The 17,093-nt window shown below is 40.3% G+C and overlaps 1 protein-coding gene across 4 annotated transcripts in view; it reads left to right on the top strand.

The window, feature by feature from the left end:
- Positions 1-1,650, top strand: part of ABHD17B (abhydrolase domain containing 17B, depalmitoylase) — a 38,377-nt gene extending 36,727 nt beyond the window's left edge. For all 4 annotated transcript variants that reach the window (XR_001793316.3, XM_002708204.5, XM_051858763.2 and 1 more), the window contains one exon: positions 103-1,650. Coding sequence is in view for 3 of the 4 variants with exons in the window: in XM_002708204.5 (XP_002708250.1) it covers positions 103-322 (220 nt within the window). In the remaining variant the exon portion in view is untranslated. The remainder of the gene's footprint in view (positions 1-102) is intronic.
- The last annotated feature ends 15,443 nt before the right edge of the window (positions 1,651-17,093 follow it).

Consider the following 17,093-nt stretch of genomic DNA (forward strand, 5'->3'; position numbering starts at 1 on the left):
ACACAGTTCTGTTTGACTTTTCTGCCCAGTATAGCACACAAGAAAATGTGTTTTATGTAATTAATGTATTGATTCCTGTTTTCCCTTTCACTTTCCCGACAGCATTGACAAAATCTCTAAGATAACCTCTCCAGTATTAATAATTCATGGGACTGAAGATGAAGTCATTGACTTTTCACATGGCCTCGCATTGTTTGAGCGTTGCCAAAGACCTGTGGAGCCTCTGTGGGTTGAAGGTGCAGGTCACAATGATGTGGAACTTTACGGACAGTACCTTGAAAGGTTGAAACAGTTTGTGTCACAGGAACTGGTAAATTTGTAAAATACTCTGTAAATTTGCATACTGGTTTTTCTTTTCATGCTGAACTGCACTCTTTGGTAAATGAAGTAAAACCTGAAGGTTTTGTTTGCAAATCATGTCAGTTGCCTTTATAAATGTACAGGTAATGATTTGTTAACAGACTTAATGAAGGTTTTAATTACCAAACTAGAAACTGGAAATAACAGTATCATGCAGTCAGGCTATAATTTATATTTTTTCTGTGAATTTTTTTTTAAACATCAGGATGAGTACTGTATGAAATTTTAATTAATTCTATAAAATTAAATGCTGTAAAAGTATTGCCAAATGCTTTTGCATATCAGAAACAAATTTATAAATATTTTTAAGACATCTCAATGTACTAAATCTTATCCTGGTATACAAATGTAATATTCTTTCAAAAAGAAAAAACCTATGTCAAGTAATTCAAGTACAAGTACTCAGAATAGAATAAAGTATAAAAAAAAAAGAAAACATGCAAGTTAAATAGAGTTGACCTAAACCCTGTTGTACAGGGATAGAGGTATAAATGGTTATTTTATTGTAAAATACATTGAATTTTCTGTATTCTCTGGTTCCAATCATACATTTATCCTTTAAAAAATGATGTAAGTCTTAATTTTTATTCCAGCTGTTAATTTACCAATTAGTTACCTTGTAAATGAGAAGTCAAAATAGCACCAAATTTTAACTAGTTTTGATTTATAAGTTTGGTACTATGAAGCAACTACTTAAAAATTGTCATTTTCATTTTCGAAGGCATTTAGAGCTTCAAGAATGATTTTGTATGCAATGTTGTTTTAAAGTTTAACTAACCTTGTAGAATTGTAGTACTGTTCATTATGTGAAAACCTGGAAGCCCTTTAGTTGTTCTTAAAGACCACAAACAGACTGGTTTTGGTCCCTTTTCACTTTGGCTATTTCTAAGACTAGGGCCTACTGTTTTGAATTACCATGATTCACTCCTAGATGCAGGAGACAAGAAAACATTTAATTCATAACTTTTATATTAACCAGTATAGTAAAAAATAAAGCTCACACACAAAAACTAAGTTGCCTTCCCTTGAATGAATTCTGCCTGACTAAACTAATGAAAGAAAAATAAAAATAAAATTAACGGTATGTAGTCTAATCTGTAAATGAATGAATATTGAAATAATACACACTGTGGATATATTTTAAGGCCTTACGTAGTTTTAATTGTTCTGCTTGTTCTGTGGTTATGTCTAAGACTATAGTATATGATTTTCTTCAAAGTATATCAAGTATTGTGAATGCTTTGGTTCAGATGTGTCAAATTAACAGTAAAGCAACAAATATAACACTCAGTTCTGTTGTTTGCATTCTTGAACACTCCCCACTCCCTCACCAGAAAGAATGAAAAAATTACCAGTGATCTTTTTCCATAACTTCATCTGGAGAGGTTTCTCTTTCTCTAGATTGTCTTAGAACCTATCGTCTCTTCTTTATATGACATAGAACCAAGGTTTAGCTAAATGTTTTCTTTGATTACCTAGGGAAATCTCAGTACTCATCATACTACTTCAGTATTCATTAATTTGTTCAAATATTTATTGAATATCTGAATCATGCAAAACCCTGTGCTGGGTAAATATAGGCATAAACCATGGGCTCCTAGACTTCACAGTATCACTGAGGAGCAACACTGCACAAATATACTATTTTGAGGAGGGCTGAAGGAATGGGCAAAAAGTACTCTTGGACTGGGAATGTGGGGGAGTGAGGCAGGCAAGGAAAAGTCACACAAAGAAGTGGTGTTTGAACTGAGCCTTGAAAGAAGACTAAATTATCCAGATCTGTGTGGCCTAAGAAAAATATTCCTATCTGAGGGGAACAGAATATGAAAGCCTAGAGAAAGGAAAGTGCATTTGAAGTAGAAGACTGACCAAAGGTCAAGGGGAAAAGATGCCACAGGGATGGACTTTGGTACAAGGCAGTTAGTGGCACAACCATAGATGGCATCCTGGAACCTGATCTTTATTCTAGAAACAATAGAAATCATTAATAGAATTATGAAACTGTCACAATAATAGATGAAAAAATTCCGTAGATATCTGCTTGCCGGAAACTACCTATTCTTAAGTTGTTGAAAATGCATCACAAAAAAACAACGTGTGAAGTGTTAGACAAACCACATTTGCAAGATTAATTTTATCTCAGGATGCAATGAAAAGGTAGTCTCAAATTAGAGCAAACCCTGGGGCCAGTATTGTGGTGTGACGGGTTTAGGCTGTCACCTGCGATGCCAACATCCCAAATGAGCATTTCCAGTCTAACTCCTTCCTAATGTGCTTGGGAAAGTAGTGGAGGATGGCCTGAGTGCCACCCACATCAGAGACCCAGATGGTATTCCAGGCTCCTGGTTTTGGCCTGACCCAGCCCTGGCCCTTGTGGCCATTTGGGGAGTGAACCAGTGGAAGAAGATCTCTCTGTAACTCTGCATTTCAAATAAATAAGGTAATTTTTTTTGTTTTTACCATATGGGAAAAGATTCATTGTGAATATTTAGTAAAATAAGATATGTACATCACATAGTATTTTGGTATACCATAGGATATTAATAAGTTCCCCAAGACTTGCCAGCTTGTGATACAGGTGATCTGATTAACAAAATAATCAACAAATACTTAAGCCTTTTCTTATTCTTTAGTAAAACATTTTCCATTAAGTGTTGTGAAAAATGTAAAGAAATATCAAACATAATCCTTAATTTCTACTGACCGCTATGGCAGCTAATATCTAATTGGCATTAAATGTACACAAGGGACTGTTCTAAGTTCTAAAAAATTTTGGCAAATCCTGAAGTGTTTTACCAAGTTAGAGTCCCAAAAACTAAAACCTGAAGGATGTGACTCTGCATTGATAACTGCCTTCAAATATTTGAGAGGCATCTACAATTTACTCTTTTTGGTTCTCAGAGCAGGACTAGGAAAAAGTTAAAAAACGGCAGGTTATAGTTTAAGAAAGAACATTATGGTTATTTGTCCACCAAAGAAAGATTGCCTCCCAAGGATTTATGAGCATCTTATCACTAGAGAGAAGCAAAAACTGAGTGACACTTGTGATGCCTCAGAAGAAATTCTAGATCTAAATGGGTTGTTGAACTAAATGTACTGTGTATGTAGGGCCTTTGTATTCCATTAAGATTTCTCCTACATAACTCTTCAGAACATTGCTTGCAATATGGTTTCTAGAAGACAGTGTGATACAGAATTGAACTTTCAATCAGAGCTGAACTTTCAGCTGACACTGACCCTGGACAAGTCTCTGAATTTGTTTCCTCACTAGAGATGAAGCGATTAGACTGAGTGATATACCTTACATGTCTAATATGTGAAAATCTCTGTCTTGTTCACTGTAATGGTTCATAAATTTTCAGCCTTGGCTATAGTAATACCAAGTGGCTTGTTTTGATGTTTTGACTTTTGTGCATACCAGTATGATATTTGGAATTTTTGACTCCAGCCATCTCCTACAAACAAAAAAGCAAAATAGTCGGTAAGAACTATCTTTAACACACAGAGAGATCGATCTTCATCTTGTGGTTCACTCTCCCAGATGCCCACAACAGCCAAGGCTAGGTCAGGCTGAAGCTAGGAACCTGGAAAAACATCCAAGTTGCCCATGTAGGTGACAGAAACTCAATTACTGGGCCTTCATCTGCTGCTTCCCAGGATGCATTAGCAGAAGTGGAACAACATGGACTTCAACTTGTGTTCCGATGTGGGCATCCCAATTGACACATCCCACTATGCTACAATACCTGCCCCTTTTCCAGACTTAAAGGCATATATGCCAGTTCTGTATTTTACTAAAAATTATCAAACATGGTAGATTGTATTTATTGATAATTTCTATAAACATGTATAGGTGTTACTTTTAAGAGAGCCTAATGAGATGAACATTTGGGGTAGAAATGACATAAGATGCCATTTATTTGAAAGAGTTACAGAGGGGCAGAGGAAGAGGGGGAGAGGGTGGATTTGCATCTGCTGGTTCACTCCCCAACTGGCCACAATGGCCGTAGCTGGGCCAGGCCAAAGCCAGGAGCCTGAAGCTTCTTTTTGGCCTCCAACACGGGTGCAGAGGCCCAAGGACTTTGGCCATCTTCCTACTGCTTTCCCAGGCAATTGCTGAGAGCTGGATAGGAAGTGGACTCGAACTGGCACCTATAAGGGATGCCGGCACTGTAGCCGGCAGTTTTACCCGCTACGCCACAGCACCGGCCCCGTAAGATGCCATTTTGGATACCTGTGTCCTACAGTGGACTGTCTGGATTCAGTCCTTGGCTCTGTTTCTTGATTCTTGCTTCCTGCTAGTGTGGACCTTAGGAGGCCACAGTGGTGGTTCAGGTGGTTGGGATCCTGCCACTCGCATAGGTGATCTGGATTGGGTTTCCAGCTTCAGCCTCCAACCATTGCTGACACTTGGGCAGAGGGCCATGGTGGGGGCTCTCTCTCCTATCTCTACCCCTCAGCTTAATTTTTTTTAAAAAATTGATAAAGTGAATTTTAGAAATTATAAACTGATGGCAGTTGTCATGTAAGTGATATTCTTGATGTGCTTTGATAGTCTATATGATAAAAAAAAAAAAAAGAGGAACTTTGCATTAAAAGATCTATATAGGGGCCAGTACTGTGGCATCTGTCCCTGTTGCCCCTCTTCCAGGCCAGCCCTCTGCTGTGGCCAGGGAGTGCAGTGGAGGATGGCCCAGGTGCTTGGGCCCTGCACCCCATGGGAGACCAGGAAAAGCACCTGGCTCCTGGCTCCTGCCATCAGATCAGCGCGGTGCGCCGGCCGCAGCGCGGCGGCCATTGGAGGGTGAACCAACGGCAAAGGAAGACCTTTCTCTCTGTCTCTCTCTCTCACTGTCCACTCTGCCTGTCCAAAAAAAAAAAAAAAAAAAAAAAAAAAAGATCTATATAGGGGCCAGTACTGTGGCATAGTGGTTAAAGCTGCTGCCTGTAGTGCCAGCATCTCATATGGGCACTGGTTCGAGTTCGGCTGCTCTACTTCCCATCTCTGCTATGGCCTGGGAAAGCAGTACAAGATGGCCCAAGTCTTTGGGCCCCAGTACCTGCATGGGAGACCCGGAAAAAGCTCCTGGGCTCCTGGCTTCGGATCGGCCCAGCTCTGGCCGTTGCAGCCATCTAGAGAGTGAACCAGCAGATGGAAGACCTCGCTTGCTTGCTTTCTCTCTCTCTCCCTCTCTCTTTCGCCACCTCTGCCTGTCTGTAACTCTGCCTTTCAAATTAATACATATTTTTTAAAAAAGATATTATGTAATGTTAGCTAATAATTAAAATCATTTAAGATTTTAAAGATAATGTAAACTAATCTCATTTTACAGGTGCAGAAACAAGCCCAAAGGAGGGAAATGACTTTTCTAAATCTCCAGTTTTGTCAGTGGATCCCATTATTTTGTTACATTTATCTAGAGTAATATACCAGTGATCCTTTTGAACTGTAATATAGCATATTTATTTTCTCTCCAGTGTTAGTCATTTTAATTGTATTAACAGTTCCTAGCTTATTCATCAGCTTGTTTTTCACTGAATAATAAAATGATAGGTTGTACTTTACACATCTCTAAAATTAGTGATTTGTGTATTTAAAGTTTAACACTAATTTTCCTAGGCACACTAACAGCTTTGTATATGTGTCAGAACCTAGTGAAGGTAGTAACCATGGGCACATGAATAAACTATCAAATGTTTACTTCAGCAACCCCTTTTGATTATAACGTGCTGAGAATAAGTAATTACATTGAAAATAAAGTATCAAAGTACTTACTACTACTTTGCTTTTAGTTTGTTCCTTTGGCTTGAAACAGGCAATATATTCAAATAATATAGCATGTTACATTTTAATAAGAGTGAACACCATAAATGTCCAATAACCAAAATTAATTTATGCATATGCAGAGAAGGCACTCGTGTGCCACATCTCAGTGGATTGTGCCTCTTTCTGAATATTTGAATGAATAATACTAAGGAAGGAAGGAAACAGTTCCAGCCTGGAAATCTCTCACTAGATATCAGAGTTAAAAACAAAGCAGGAAGTAAAGAATAGAATCTTTGCAAATGCCAGTGAGCTGAAAGCTGTTATATGAAGCTAGGTGGACTTGAAATTGTTATAATACCTCTCTCTTACTTCCTTGTGTAGGCCATGTCCTGGAAGTGGCTGATACAGTTACTGCACTTCTCGAAAAAAGTTTTAATATCGTGCTTTAAGAAATGAGATTCTTTTATAAGAAAAGTAGTGGAAAATGCCATTTTAAAATAATGTATGACTTTTTATCTGATGATAAAGGGCAAATTTCAGCTATTGTAGCACTTGATTAATTCAGAATTAAAATTTTCTTTCCAAGGTAACTGCTTAAGGCAGGATATCGATTTTGAGGTAGGTAGGATAGTAGATTGGTTTATGGATATAGGGGTGTTAGGTAGGAAGTCACAAATGAGCTTATATGTGTATGACAAAGGCCTAAGGAGTTGACATCTAGGTCCAGCATCCACATCTCAAAGTCATCCCGATAACTTTCCAGGTGCAGCCCAATATCTGCACTTCAAATGCCCTGCCTCTTCTATCTCCCCCCGGCCCCACCATCGATAACCATCCTTCCTCTAAGCTGGGGCAACGCCTGCCAGGCTTCCCTCTGTCTGATAACTTCAGTGGGAAAACTCAGAAAGGAATTTTTCATATTTACATCCAAAAAGTCCTTTGTTCGGGAGGAGGAGAAGGAGAGGGGGAAGGGAAGGCAAGACCCATCCCCTTAAAAACCCCGGCCTCAACCGGACTGTGCGCTCAGCCCTCTGCTCTCTGCTGAGCTGCCCGCCTGGCCTGCCCAGGTGTATTCTCTCCACTCAACCATGTAACCTCGCTCTCCCCAAGTCTGAACCACTCTCTCAGGTTCTGTCTGGAGAGGTGCCCATCCGTTCTTATGGATGTCCCTACCCTAATAAACCTTGCTATTTTGCTTTCCACTATTCTCTGTCTCACGCCTGAATTCTTTCTTGCGGGAAGACAAGAACCCTGCCTTCTCCAGTAACAGGGGCACCTGAATCAAAATGCTTTAATGTACTGTTCCTTTACAAACTACCTATTAAGTATAGATTTATAAAGTCTAAATCAAAACTTAAAATTTGCACTAAGAATTTTAAATGAAACTTGTGTTTGTGTGTAAGCACCTAGTCACTTGGGCAAAGTGAGAGGCCATATATATGATTTTAGCAAAGTAAGAGATTTTGATTGTTTTTTCAAGAAAGTCTGAGGATTGGGCTCCAAGCTTTCTAGGTCCACCAACAGAAAATAGAATGGGTAGGAAGGAGAGAAATGGCTCATATATATACCTGAATACCATCAAGAATAATTAAGCATTCTGAAATACCCTGTGTAATACTAAGCAAAAAAGTATATAAATGATTATGCCTCTTTAAAATGAAATGTGAATGCTTATGGAATAACACTAAAATGGAATGCTTAGAATGAGAAAATGGGTCATCAAGAGGATAGAATCATGGATGAGCACTTTCTTTTTATTACATTTGTGTTGCTGTGGCATTTTTTATTATTAAAAAATAAGTTTATAAAAGCAAAAACCTGGTTCTTCACTGGTTCCTGGTTTTTTTTGTCAGGAACTGGTTTCCAGAATCTGGGACAGATAAAGGACAAGTAACTCCTAATGTATTTTTAGCCTGCCTTTCAGCAGCCAGTAAGAATAACCAATTCACTCTGAATAGCAAGTGAATTGTTTACTATCTGAAACTTACCCTCATGATACTACTTATTACATTTATTAATGTTACAGATCCAACAATGCATCGTTATAATTACTACTTTACCCTCTATAGTTGATTCCTTAGGCTATTATAGCTTTGCTTGTAGGCACTTTATTTATGCTATTATTGGCAAAAATACTACATATCTATTACATTTAAGTCCAACTATATGTATACTATTTTATGCAATTGCTTTTTTTTTTTTTTTTTTTTTTTTTTTTTACCATTGGTTCACCCTTCAATGGCCACTGCTGCCAGCGCACCGCGCCGATCCGAAGCCAGGAGCCAGGTGCTTCTCCTGGTCTCCCTTGCGGGTGCAGGGCCCAAGGACTTGGACCATCCTCCACTGCACTCCTAGGCCACAGCAGAGAGCTGGCCTGGAAGAGGGGCAACCGGGACAGAATCCAGCGCCCCGAACGGGACTAGAACCTGGTGTGCCGGCGCCGCAGGCAGAGGATTAGCCTATTGAGCTGCGGCGCTATGCAATTGCTTTTTAAATCAGTTAAGAAAAAAGAAAAATAAGCATTTATAGTTCCATAACTGCCTTAACAATATAATTTGTTCCTGTAGGTTTGTATTACCATGGGGGTCACTTGGTTTCAGCCTGAAGAGCTTCCTTCAGTAGTGTAACGCAGGTCTGCTAGCAACAATTTCTCTCAGTTTTTGTTTACCTGGGCATGTATTTGATCTTCAGTGTGAAAGACATCTTTGCTGGATATAAGATTCCCAGCTGCCAGTTTTTTCTTGGAGCACTTAGAATATGTTTTCCCACTGTCTCTGGCTTCAGCTGATTTTGACAAGAAGTAAGATGCCAAACTTACAAGGTTCCCTTTTTTATTATTTTATTTATTTATTTTTATAGATTTTATTTATTTATTTGAAAGTCAGAATTACAACAGAAAGAGAAGGAGAGGCAAAGAGAGAGAGAGGTCTTCCATCCGATGGTTCACTCCACAATTGGCCACAAAGGCCGGAGCTGCGCCGATCTGAGGCCAGGAGCTTCTTCCAGGTCTCTCATGCGGGTGCAGGGGGCCAAGGACTTGGGCCACCTTCTACTGCTTTGCCAGGCCATAGCAGAGAGCTGGATGATAAGTGGAGCAGCCAGGACTTATATGGGATGCTGGCACTGCAGGCAGTGGCTTTCCACGCTAAGCCACAGCGCGGGCCCCCAAGGTTCCCTTTTTAGTGACACTGTTTTCCTGTGCTAATTTCAAGATTTCTCTTTGTCTTTGACTTTCAGCATTTATACTATTGGATGACTATGTGTTTCTTTGCATTCATCCTTGGAGCTGAGCTTCCTGGATATATATTTTTTTGTTTTCAATAAATTTGGGGTTTCCTGCCTTTGCTTCTTCAAATGTATTTTTTTTTCCTCTGCTGGTACTCTCAGCTCAGGCACCTCACCTAAGGATTACATCCACTTTTATGTTAATGGATCCTGACTGGTTTGCTTTTTAGATTCTTTTGTTTGCTTCCCAGTTTCCCTTATTGCCTTTTCACACTGTTAACTGTCACTACTTGCTACTGTTTGATTCTTCCTTGACTTGCTGTTTCTGTGTTTCTACTTAGATGATCTAAGAAACCACATAGTTGAACTCATTAAAGTATGTCTAAATTAAGAGAAAAACACTTCTGCATAAGGCCCTGAAAGTCTTAAGAGCTACAGCCAGACAGGCACAACCAAGGCTGCCCCCACCCTGAGGTAAGAATTAGTTACTGGCTACCCAACTGATTGGGTTATATTCAGCAGATTTAGAATTCTAGGATTTGGTGCTAAGAGCCTGCTTCAATGGCAGATGTTCCTGTCATTATATTGCTTTTAAAAGGAAAAAAATATGAATTTTCAAGATAAACAACAAGATACCATTCCCAAGTTTTGCCAATGTTGAAAGTGGTTTCTCAAAAACTTGTCAGGGGGTGGCTCTATGGCATAGTGGGTAAAGCCGCCACCAGCAGTGCCAGCATCCCATAAGGGCACTGATTCAAGTCCTAGCTGCTCTGCTTCCAATCCAGCTCCCTGCTAATGTACCTGGGAATGCAGGAGAGGATGACCCAATTGCTTAGACCGGTGCCTGCATGCATGTGGGAGACCTGGAAGAAACTCCAGGCTCCTGGCTTCGGATTGGCCCACCCTCCGAGTGAGCCAGTGCGTGGAAGATATCTCTCTCTTTTTCTCTCTCTCTCCCTTTCTATAACTCTGCCTTTCCAATTAGAAAAAAAAAAAAAAAAAAGTCAGCTCTGTATGTAGAAAAGTGGGAAATATACGGGAGAAGGGATAAATTAAAGTTGGATAATAGGTACCAAAACACAGAAAGACAGAAGGAAAAAGATATGGTATTTGACAGCACAGTGAGGTTCACTACAACCTGTTGTGTATTCTATGAACAAATAGAATAGCTCAATGACTCCAAAGTCATGACAGGGAGAAGGAAGCACTACTATGATTTGTTCAGTATGCACTGTGTAGAAACATATTGTACCCCATAAAAATGTGTTAAGACTTTAAAAGTTCTGATATTTAAGTTGTGGGTCATTAGCCTAGCCATGAAAACACCCTCATGCCATATTTAGAATTCCTGTATCCAATATCTACCTCCGGCTCCGGAGTCTAGCTTCCTGTTAATGCAGACCCTGGGAGACAATGATGGTCAAGTAATTGGGTTCCTGCCACCCACATCAGAGGCCAGAATTGAGTTTCCAACTGCTGGCTTCTACCCTGGTCCAGCTGCAGCCAGCCTTTGCAGGCATTTGAGACTTAACCAGCAGATGGGAGTTCACTCTGTCATTGTCTGTCTCTCTACCACTGAAATTTTTTTTTAATTTTTAATTTTAAGATAGAGGGACAAACATTGTGGCACAGAGGGTTAAGTAAGTGACTTCTTGAATGCCTGCATCCCATTTCATAGTGCCAGTTCACACCCCAACTACTCCGTGCTCCCAATCTACCTTTCTACCAATGGGCCTGGGAGACAGGGGGTGATGGTCCAAATACTTGGATCCCTGCTACCCACATGGAAGATGTGATGAGCTTCAGCTGGCCTACCCCCTATATCCCTGGCTATGGCAGACATTTAGGGGAATTAATTCCAGCAGATGGAAGATTCTGTGTGTGTGTGTTTGTGTGTGTGTGTATGTGTGTGTAACTATTTTCAAATAGATGAAAACAAATAAGCATCTTAAATAAATAAAAGCTGTCACTAACTGTGATGATGGATTTGAAAGTGTTTACTTCAGGATCAGCGATGCAATTGAGCAGTTGTAAACATCAGAGAGTATGGAATACAATTTAGAGTGATCTTGTGATCTTGAAAATGATTCTTGTTCAAGAATACAAGAAAGAATAGGAAGACACAAGACAGTATGTTTTAGGTCTAAAAATTCCCCCAAACAAATACACATAATCAGGAGAAAGGCAAAGGTGTAAATAATCCCAAACACCCAATTGAGGAACATTCAGTATAAAAAAAAAAATTGGGGGTTAATAGTTAATTTGAGTATATCGTATTTTGGAATGCTGGAAATGGGCTGTATTGGCATAGATGTGAATAGGTATTAATATTGCCTCTTCCCAGCTCTCTGCTGTGGCCAGGGAGGGCAGTGGAGGATGGCCCAAATGCTTGGGCTTTGCACCCCATGGGAGCCAGGGTAAGCACCTGGCTCCTGCCTTCATATCAGCGCGGTACACCAGCCGCAGCACACCGGCCATGGCGGCCATTGGAGGGTGAACCAATGGCAAAGGAAGACCTTTCTCTCTCTCACTGTCCACTCTGCCTGTAACAAAAAAAAAAAAAAAAAAAAAAAAAAAAAAAAAAAAAATTGCCTCTTCAACACTATTTAAGCCCTTATTTTGATTACGTTTGTACTTTGCTTTTTTCTTCTTAATCATCTTTTAAATTTTAATTTTGGAGGATTTTTTCCCATTTATTTATATGAGACAAAAACAGTGCTACCATCTGCTAGTTCACTCCCCACGTGCCCGCAGCAGACAGCCACGTCAAAGCCAGGAGCTGGGAATTCAATCCAGGTCTGCCACATGAGTGACAGAGACCCAATTTCTTGAACCATTACTGCTGGCCCCCAGGGTGTGCATTGGCAGGAAGCTGGAATTTGGAGCAGAGCCAGGACAGAAACCCAAGCACTCCAGTAAAGATTGTGGGCCTCTCAATCAGCATCTTAAACCACCGCACCAAATGCCTGCCCCTGAACTTGGTGTTTTTGTGTTTCAGACAAGTCAAGTTCTGCCTAAGAGAAAAAAGCAAAGAACAATGATTGAAATAATATAAAGGACATGGAGAAAGCCTGACAGGTAGCTGTTGTAGCTGCACTAATCTTTAGATCCTGCCTAGGTTTGTCACTAAGGCTGTACTTAGACTCTCAATCCAAAAAGGGAAGTATTAACTTTGCAGTGCCTCTTTCATCCTCCCAGTTCCAGATAGTTCTCTAAGCAACATAATGTTGTGAAGAAGGGCGATCCCTAGAGACACAGGCCCTTGAATGCTGTAGATCTGCCTGAGAAGCTATCTGTTACCTTCTTATCTATTAGACTGGAAATCTCTGAAGGGCACGGCATGTACCTTTCCTTTTTATCTCTTTTCCCTTCCCTTGGTAACTGACAGCTTTCTGGCAACTGAATTTATAGGAAAAAAAATGTTCCCAGGGCCAGCGCTGCAGCACAGCTGGTTAAAGCCCTGGCCTGCAGTGCCAGCATCCCATATGGATGCTGGTTAGAGTCCTGGCTGCTCTGCTTCTGATCTTGCTTCCTGTGGATGTGCCTCGGAAACTAGTAGATGGTGGCCTCTGCCACCCCTGTAGGAGACCCAGGTGGAGTTCTGGGCTCCTGGCTTCAGGCTTGCCGAGTCCTGGCCATTGCAGCCGTTTGGGGAGTAGACCAGGGCATGAAAGATCACTCTTGATTTGTGTGTGTGTTGGGGGATGGCAGGGGAGGGGGGAATTTCGCTCGCCTTTCAGATAAACCAAACAATAATAATAAATACTTCTTTTAAACACACACACACACATACACAAGAGGTTATTTATGTTCTGTGTGTGGACATGTTCCTAGTAATGAAGAGTGCCAGGCCATGCATTACTTATAGATCATTGTAGGGAGTGTTTATTCTTAATAATGTTCCAGTTTACCAGTAAATGAGCAGAGAACACTCTGAGTCTGCGGAACTCTGCTTAAAGCTGGCCCATTTCTGACTTTGGCCGTAGGGTATGACTGGGAGAATCTGAAGCAACCAAAAACTCCCCCTCTAGTGCCATAAAGTCGTGGTCCTCCAGGAAACTGGCACAGCTGGATGATGCACAGCAACCAAGAGCAAATGCTCTGTTTGTCTTGTTCAAAACTGCCTTGATCTCGTGACACTGACTCCAAATGTGCCCTATTGTCCCTAGACATGCTCTCTTTGTGTTCTTAGATTTGGGGGTTAAACTAGAAAGACGGGAGGCAACAAACAACAGTGGGCCAGCTGAAAAGAGTGTTGTCATATGGTTTCAGAAAAGATTGAACCTGTAGTGGCAAAGCCTGAGTGCTCACTTCTCCTTAAAAAAAAAATTCCTGAATGCATCGTTTCTATTATGCTGCTTCTCCACTGATGCAAGAATTATTCAAATTCAATCTATTAGAGGTTTGATGTTTAACTGGGAAAACTTAATAAATTATTGACATGGTCGTAGATAATAAAATTGCATATTTGCAGGAAGATTTAAAATGTAAACTTTAACTTCTTAATAGAGTTCTCTTGCAATAACACAAAAATAAGACCTACATGAAACTGTACACCCTGACCAAGCTCTTATAGTCTATGTTGTTTGTTTTCTCATTCCAGTGTGGTGACAGCAGAGTCACTTCTTTGCACTAACACAAAATTATTAGATTGAGATGAAAGAATTTTTTAAAATAGGATTTCAACCCATGGAAGATAGACCTTTTACAGCAATTGTCCAGGGAGAGTTACCATTCATTTACCTATCCTGAAACATAAGCTGATACAGAATCCCTACTTCTGCCTCCCGGAGTTCACCCATTACTTCTCAGAGACGGCGTCACTGAAATCAGTTCATTTCACCAGATCGTAGAGAAGGGGGAAATAAACATACTTTTATTTAAAATGATCCTTGTCTCAGGCTCTGCTTCTGGAGCAATCTCTAAAAAGATTCTGTCATTGCTCAAAACATATTTGTAATTCTCAGAGTCACTGTATCATGAAATATTCAGAACTGCATGGAAGGAACCTTAGACTCTCAGAATAATGGAAAGAGAGGCTTTGGAGCAAGAAAATACTTGGTTTCAGGTTCTGCCTCTACCACTTATGATGTGACGATCCAATCCTTTCTAAACCTTAATATCCTCATCTGTAAGTATTTACAGTGTAATTACCTACCCTACCTACTTTACCTACTGGGTCTTTACAAAGACCTGGTAAAATAATGCATATGAAAGAACATCAATACCTTGAGTGCTTAGATGGAGGGATGGATGGATAGAAAGATAGACAGATACTATTGTAACTATTGACTGAGCCAAGTTTCATGATACTAGTTGAAACTAGAATAACTGGAGAAGACATTCCAGGTCTAGGGCAGGTGGTGACTACATTTAAAATGAAGAATTTGTTTACAGAATGGGAGGAAGTAATGAGTAGTACTTTAAAATTTCTACAATTCCTTCCCTGACCTGAAGAGGGAGGTTCTATGTGATAAACCATGGAAGCCCTTATATGCCAAAGAGGAGGTACCTAGAGAAAAAGAGATATTAACTAAGAATGCATAGCAAGGGGACCAGAAGCAAAGCCTGTAAAGCAATGTGGACCATGAACCTCTGAAAGCATAAGCAAACAAACAGTGCAACTCACTATGGACTTTCATTTCTAGCTAAGAAGGAGTAAATGGTACAGAATCATCCTGTCACTGTAAATAGCTAGAAAACTGGACACCATATATGGGACCACAGTGTGTCCAAGATTTTGATTCCTAAGAGAAGAGAAACAATTGAAGTGAGCCCCCACAATTGGCCTTTCTACTTGAAGGTAAATAAAACACAGGACATTTAGTGAAATTTCAGATGTACAATGAATTTCAGATTATAATGCCTTTTTTTTTTTTTTTGTAAAACTGTGTATTTGAGGACAGGCATCTGACCTAGTGATTAAGATACCAGTTAGGATGCCCACATCCCATACTGGAATGCTTAGATTTGATACCCAGATCCAGCTTCCAATTCCAGCCTCCTGTTGTTGAACACTGTCAAGGACAGTGGTTATGGCTCAGATGACTGGAGCCATCCATATTGGAGAACTGGATTGAGCCTCTCCCAGCCCCATCTGGTGTGGGCATTTGGGGAGTGAACTAGTGCATGGGAGCTATCTCTCTCTCTCTCTCTCTCTGCCTCTCCAATAAAATAATGCAATATTATTTTTATTTCCTAAATATGGCAGTCCTACCTGGAGACAATTTTTAGACTTACACAGGGAGAGGAAACCTAAATGTATATGCTAATTTCACTAGGATGAGGAGTCAGAAATTTGATGAAGCTGAGGTGGCTATACTTTGCAGGGCAGAACACTGTAGCAGAGCAAGCTACACAGGGAAGAGCTCCAGAAGGGTCCACAAGAACCTCTTGATTTCTTAGGTGAATACTATTCTGTGTCTATGTACAGTGAATATCCACAAGGCCATAAGGAAGAGAATGAAGACTGAAGAGGTGACACAGGATTTGGGGTCATTTGAATTCCACCCATCTAGGTCACAGAGACTTCTTCAAACATTTGAAGACGTCAGAGATCTGAGAAGATTCATGCCTTAGTCACATGGCTAATTGGTTCTAGAATAAAGCAACACCAGAACCAATGTAATTAAGCTTTTTTCCTTAAAGATTTATTTATTTACTTATTTATTTATTTGAAAGGCAGAGTTACAGAGAGGCGGAGGCAGACAGAGAGAGAGAGAGGTCTTCCATCTGCTGGTTCACTCCCCAGTTGGCCACAATGGCAAGAGCTGTGCTGATCCAGAGCCAGGAGTTTCTTCTGAGTCTCCCAAATGGGTGCAGGAGTGAAGAATTTGGCCCATCTCTTACTGCTTTACCAGGACATAGCAGAGAGCTGGATAGAAAGTGGAGCAGCCAGGACTCGAACCATATGGGATTCCAGCACTTTAGCTGGCAGCTTAACCCACTATGCCACAGCGCTGGTCCCATAATTAAGCTTTAAAGCATGCCTCAGTGGTGGGCGCTGTGTATAGTAGGTTAAACCTCCACCTGCAGCGCTGTCACCCCATATGAGCACCGGTTCATGTCCCAGCTGCTCTTCTTCCAATCCAGCTCTCTGTTTATAGCCTTGGAAAGCAGTAGAAGATGGCTCAAGCGCTTGGGCCCTTGCATCCACATGGGAGACCTGGAAGAAGCTCCTGACTCCTGGCTCCTGGCTTTGGCTTATCTCAGCTCTGGCCTTTGTGGCCATTTGGGGAGTGAACCAATCGATGGAAGACCTTTTTCTGTGTCTCTTCCTCTCTGTCTATAATTCTGCCTCTCAAATAAATAAATAAAATCTTAAAAAAATAAAACTCAAAGGATGCAAGGTTATCTGTAAGTAACTGCCTATCAAAATAAATTTCAACTTCCTTTTAAAGAGGATGACAAAATGTCATCACTAAAAATGTAACATAAACTCCAGCATCCAAACAAAAATTATTGAACTTCAAAAAAAAAAAAATAGCAAATGCTAACTCATAACCAGAGAAAAATAATAGGAACAGAGCCAAAAGTGATCAAAATGATAGAATTAGCTTTCAATAGTTATAAAAATATATTCAACTGTTAAAGGAAAACAACATGAGAAGAAAAAGGAAACTCACACAAAATGGACAAATGATTTACCTTCCTAATATCACTTCAGTTGTGGCTGACTTCGTGTATCATGACTGCCTGCCATCTAACAGCACACAAAAACAAGAAAAAATTGTCTGATTCA

The sequence above is a fragment of the Oryctolagus cuniculus genome, chromosome 1 (genome assembly GCF_964237555.1).
Source record: "Oryctolagus cuniculus chromosome 1, mOryCun1.1, whole genome shotgun sequence".
Classification (NCBI taxonomy): Eukaryota; Metazoa; Chordata; class Mammalia; order Lagomorpha; family Leporidae; genus Oryctolagus; species Oryctolagus cuniculus.